Source organism: Geospiza fortis, unplaced genomic scaffold, assembly GCF_000277835.1.
Source record: "Geospiza fortis unplaced genomic scaffold, GeoFor_1.0 scaffold855, whole genome shotgun sequence".
NCBI lineage: Eukaryota > Metazoa > Chordata > Aves > Passeriformes > Thraupidae > Geospiza > Geospiza fortis.
Window position 1 is genome coordinate 83,851 of NW_005054684.1, and position 2,746 is coordinate 86,596.

At 52.8% G+C, this 2,746-nt stretch overlaps 1 protein-coding gene across 1 annotated transcript in view; it reads left to right on the forward strand.

The window, feature by feature from the left end:
• LOC102034816 (electrogenic sodium bicarbonate cotransporter 4) overlaps nt 1-2,746 on the forward strand; it is a 24,908-nt gene that overhangs the window by 794 nt on the left and 21,368 nt on the right. The window contains exon 3 of the mRNA XM_031065117.1: nt 10-104. Within this exon, the coding sequence (XP_030920977.1) occupies nt 10-104 (95 nt within the window). The remainder of the gene's footprint in view (nt 1-9; nt 105-2,746) is intronic.

A 2,746-nucleotide genomic window follows, 5' to 3' on the forward strand; every position in this document is an offset into this window, starting at 1 on the left:
CGACCGCAGCGGCAGCGAGCGCCACTTCGGGCCCCGCGAGCCCTCGGACACCGACGAGGGCCAGGGCTGGCCCGAGAGCGCCAACGACAACGCCAGCAGGACCAGTGAGTGCCCGGAGTCCCCAAAAATCCAGGGAGGGGGTTTGGGGTTGGATCGGCTCGGGGTTGTGTTGTGGTGGCGCTGATCCGCCCGCTCCTGGGTTTGTTGGTCCTGTTGGGATGGGGTTGGAGAGGGTTCCTTGCTGGGATTGGGGTTCTCCACAACCTTCACACCTTGTTCCCGATGGGTTTTTCCCATTGAAATGGGGTTGGAGGAGGTTCCTGATGGAACTGGGGTTCTCCACAACCTTCACACTTTGTTCCCGATGGGTTTTTCCCATTAAAATGGGTTTGGATGGAATTTTCCTGCTGGGGTTGGGGTTCTCCACAACCTTTGGGAATCACACCTTGTTCCTGATGGGTTTTTCCCATTGAAATGGGGATGGAGGAGGTTCCTGCTGGGATTGGGGTTCCAGAAAACTTTCGTGCATCACACCTGGGTTTTTCCCATTGAAATGGGGATGGAGGAGGTTCCTGCTGGGATTGGGGTTCTCCACAAGCTTCACACCTTGTTCTTGATGGGTTTTTCCCATTAAAATGGGTTTGGATGGAGTTTTCCTGCTGGGATTGGGGTTCTCCACAAGCTTCACACCTTGTTCTTGATGGGTTTTTCCCATTAAAATGGGTTTGGATGGAGTTTTCCTGCTGGGATTGGGGTTCTCCACAACCTTTGGGAATCACACCTTGTTGCTGGTGGGTTTTTCCCATGGAAATGGGATTTGGGTTGGGGTTGGAGGGAGTTTTCCTGCTGGAATTGGGGATCCAGAAAACTTTCGGGCATCTCACCTTGTTCCTGATGGGTTTTTCCCATTGGGTTGGGGTTGGAGAGTTTCCCATTGGGTTGGGTTTTTCCTGCTGGGATTGGGGTTCTCCACAAGCTTCACACCGTGTTCCTGATGGGTTTTTCCCATTGGGTTGGGGTTGGAGAGTTTCCCATTGGGTTGGGTTTTTCCTGCTGGGATTGGGGTTCTCCACAAGCTTCACACCGTGTTCCTGATGGGTTTTTCCCACTGAAATGGGATTTGGAGAGGTTTCCCTGGCTGGAATTGGGGTTCCAGAAAACTTTTAGACATCACACCTTGTTCCCGATGGATTTTTCCCATTAAAATGGGGTTGGAGGGGGTTTCCTGCTGGGATTGGGGTTCCAGAAAACTTTTGGACATCCCACCATGTTCCTGATGGGTTTTTCCCATTGAGATGGGATTGGAAGCATTTTCCTTCTGGAATTTGGGATCCTCACAACCTTGTTCCCAATGGATTTTCCCCATTACAATGGGGTTGAAGGGGTTTTCCTGCTGGAACTGGGGCTCCAGACAAACTGCAGGAATCACACCGTATTCCCAATAGGATTTTCCCACTGAAATGGGGTTTGGATGGAGTTTCCCCACTAGGACTGGGGTTCCAGACAACTCTGGGGAATCACACCGTGTGCTCCTTAGGGGGGAAATCTCCTTAGGGCAGATTAACATTTCACAGGGGAACGCTGCGGCAGCCGAGCCCTTCCATGGGCTGGGATTTTCCACCCCCCTGCTGGAAATTTGCATTCGGGTTCAGGCCCAGCCGAAGTTTTCCCGTTTTATTTTTTTGCACGGGAAGAGATTTTTGATTTGCTGGCAGCTCCTTTGTGCCCTCGGCGGAGGCAGGAGCAGGGCCACGTCCCTTCCTTCTCCTTTTCCCCTCCTTTCCCCCTCCTTTCCTCCTCCTTTATTTCCCCTCTTTCCCCTATTCTCCTCTCTTTCCCCTTTTCCCTCATTTTCCCTCATTTTCCCCTATTTCCGCTCCTTTCCCCCTCCTTTTCCCCTCCTTTCCCCTCCTTTCCTCTCCTTCTCCCCTATTTCCCCTCTTTCCCCTCCTTTTCCCTTATTCTCCACTTTCCCCCTCTTTTCCCCTCTCTTTTCCCCCCCCACAACCCCGCCAAATCTCCCTCACCCCTGTACGGATTTTTTCCCCCCCTAAAAACCAAACCCTCAATTTTGGGGTGGCCAGGGCAGGAAAACCCCGCGGGGAGCGGCCCCGAGGTGCGGATTTGGGGATTTGGGGCTCTTCCCGAGCGCATCCCGGCGCTTTGGTAACTTCCCGTCATGGGAGCCGGGCAGGGCAGGATTTTCGTGCCGTAATCTGCTCCCTAAGCCGGGAGTTTAGCGAGCTGCAGTGGATAAAGGAGAAAGGAGAAAGGGGGAAACCTCCGGCCCTCGGCGGCGTTTTGGGATCCTGCGGCGAAGCTTTGGGGTTCAAGCGGGGAGAAATGGGGGAAGAAATGGGAACAACTCCAGGTAGGGTTTGGGGTTTTTATTTCCCAGCACTGTGGTGGGAAGGGGAAAAGATCCTTGGGGTTTTTTTTTGTGATTTTTTTTCCCTCGGAAAAGCAACTTTGGGGCTGCTAAAAGTGCAGAGATCCAAAGCTCATCCCAAAAATCAACAGGGCAGCTCCCGGCTCCTGCTGCTCCTTGGGAGAAAAGTCAATTTTTGGAAGGGTCAGAAATACCCCAAACCTGGGGGATTTTGAGCAAATTTATCCCATGGGATGTGCATCCCACTCTCCTGGGTTTTGGGGCAGTGGGGACTTGTCTGAGGCAGGAAAATGCAGGAAAAGCCATGGAGAACCCACAGGAAAATGCAGGAAAAGCCGTGGAGAACCCACAGGAAAA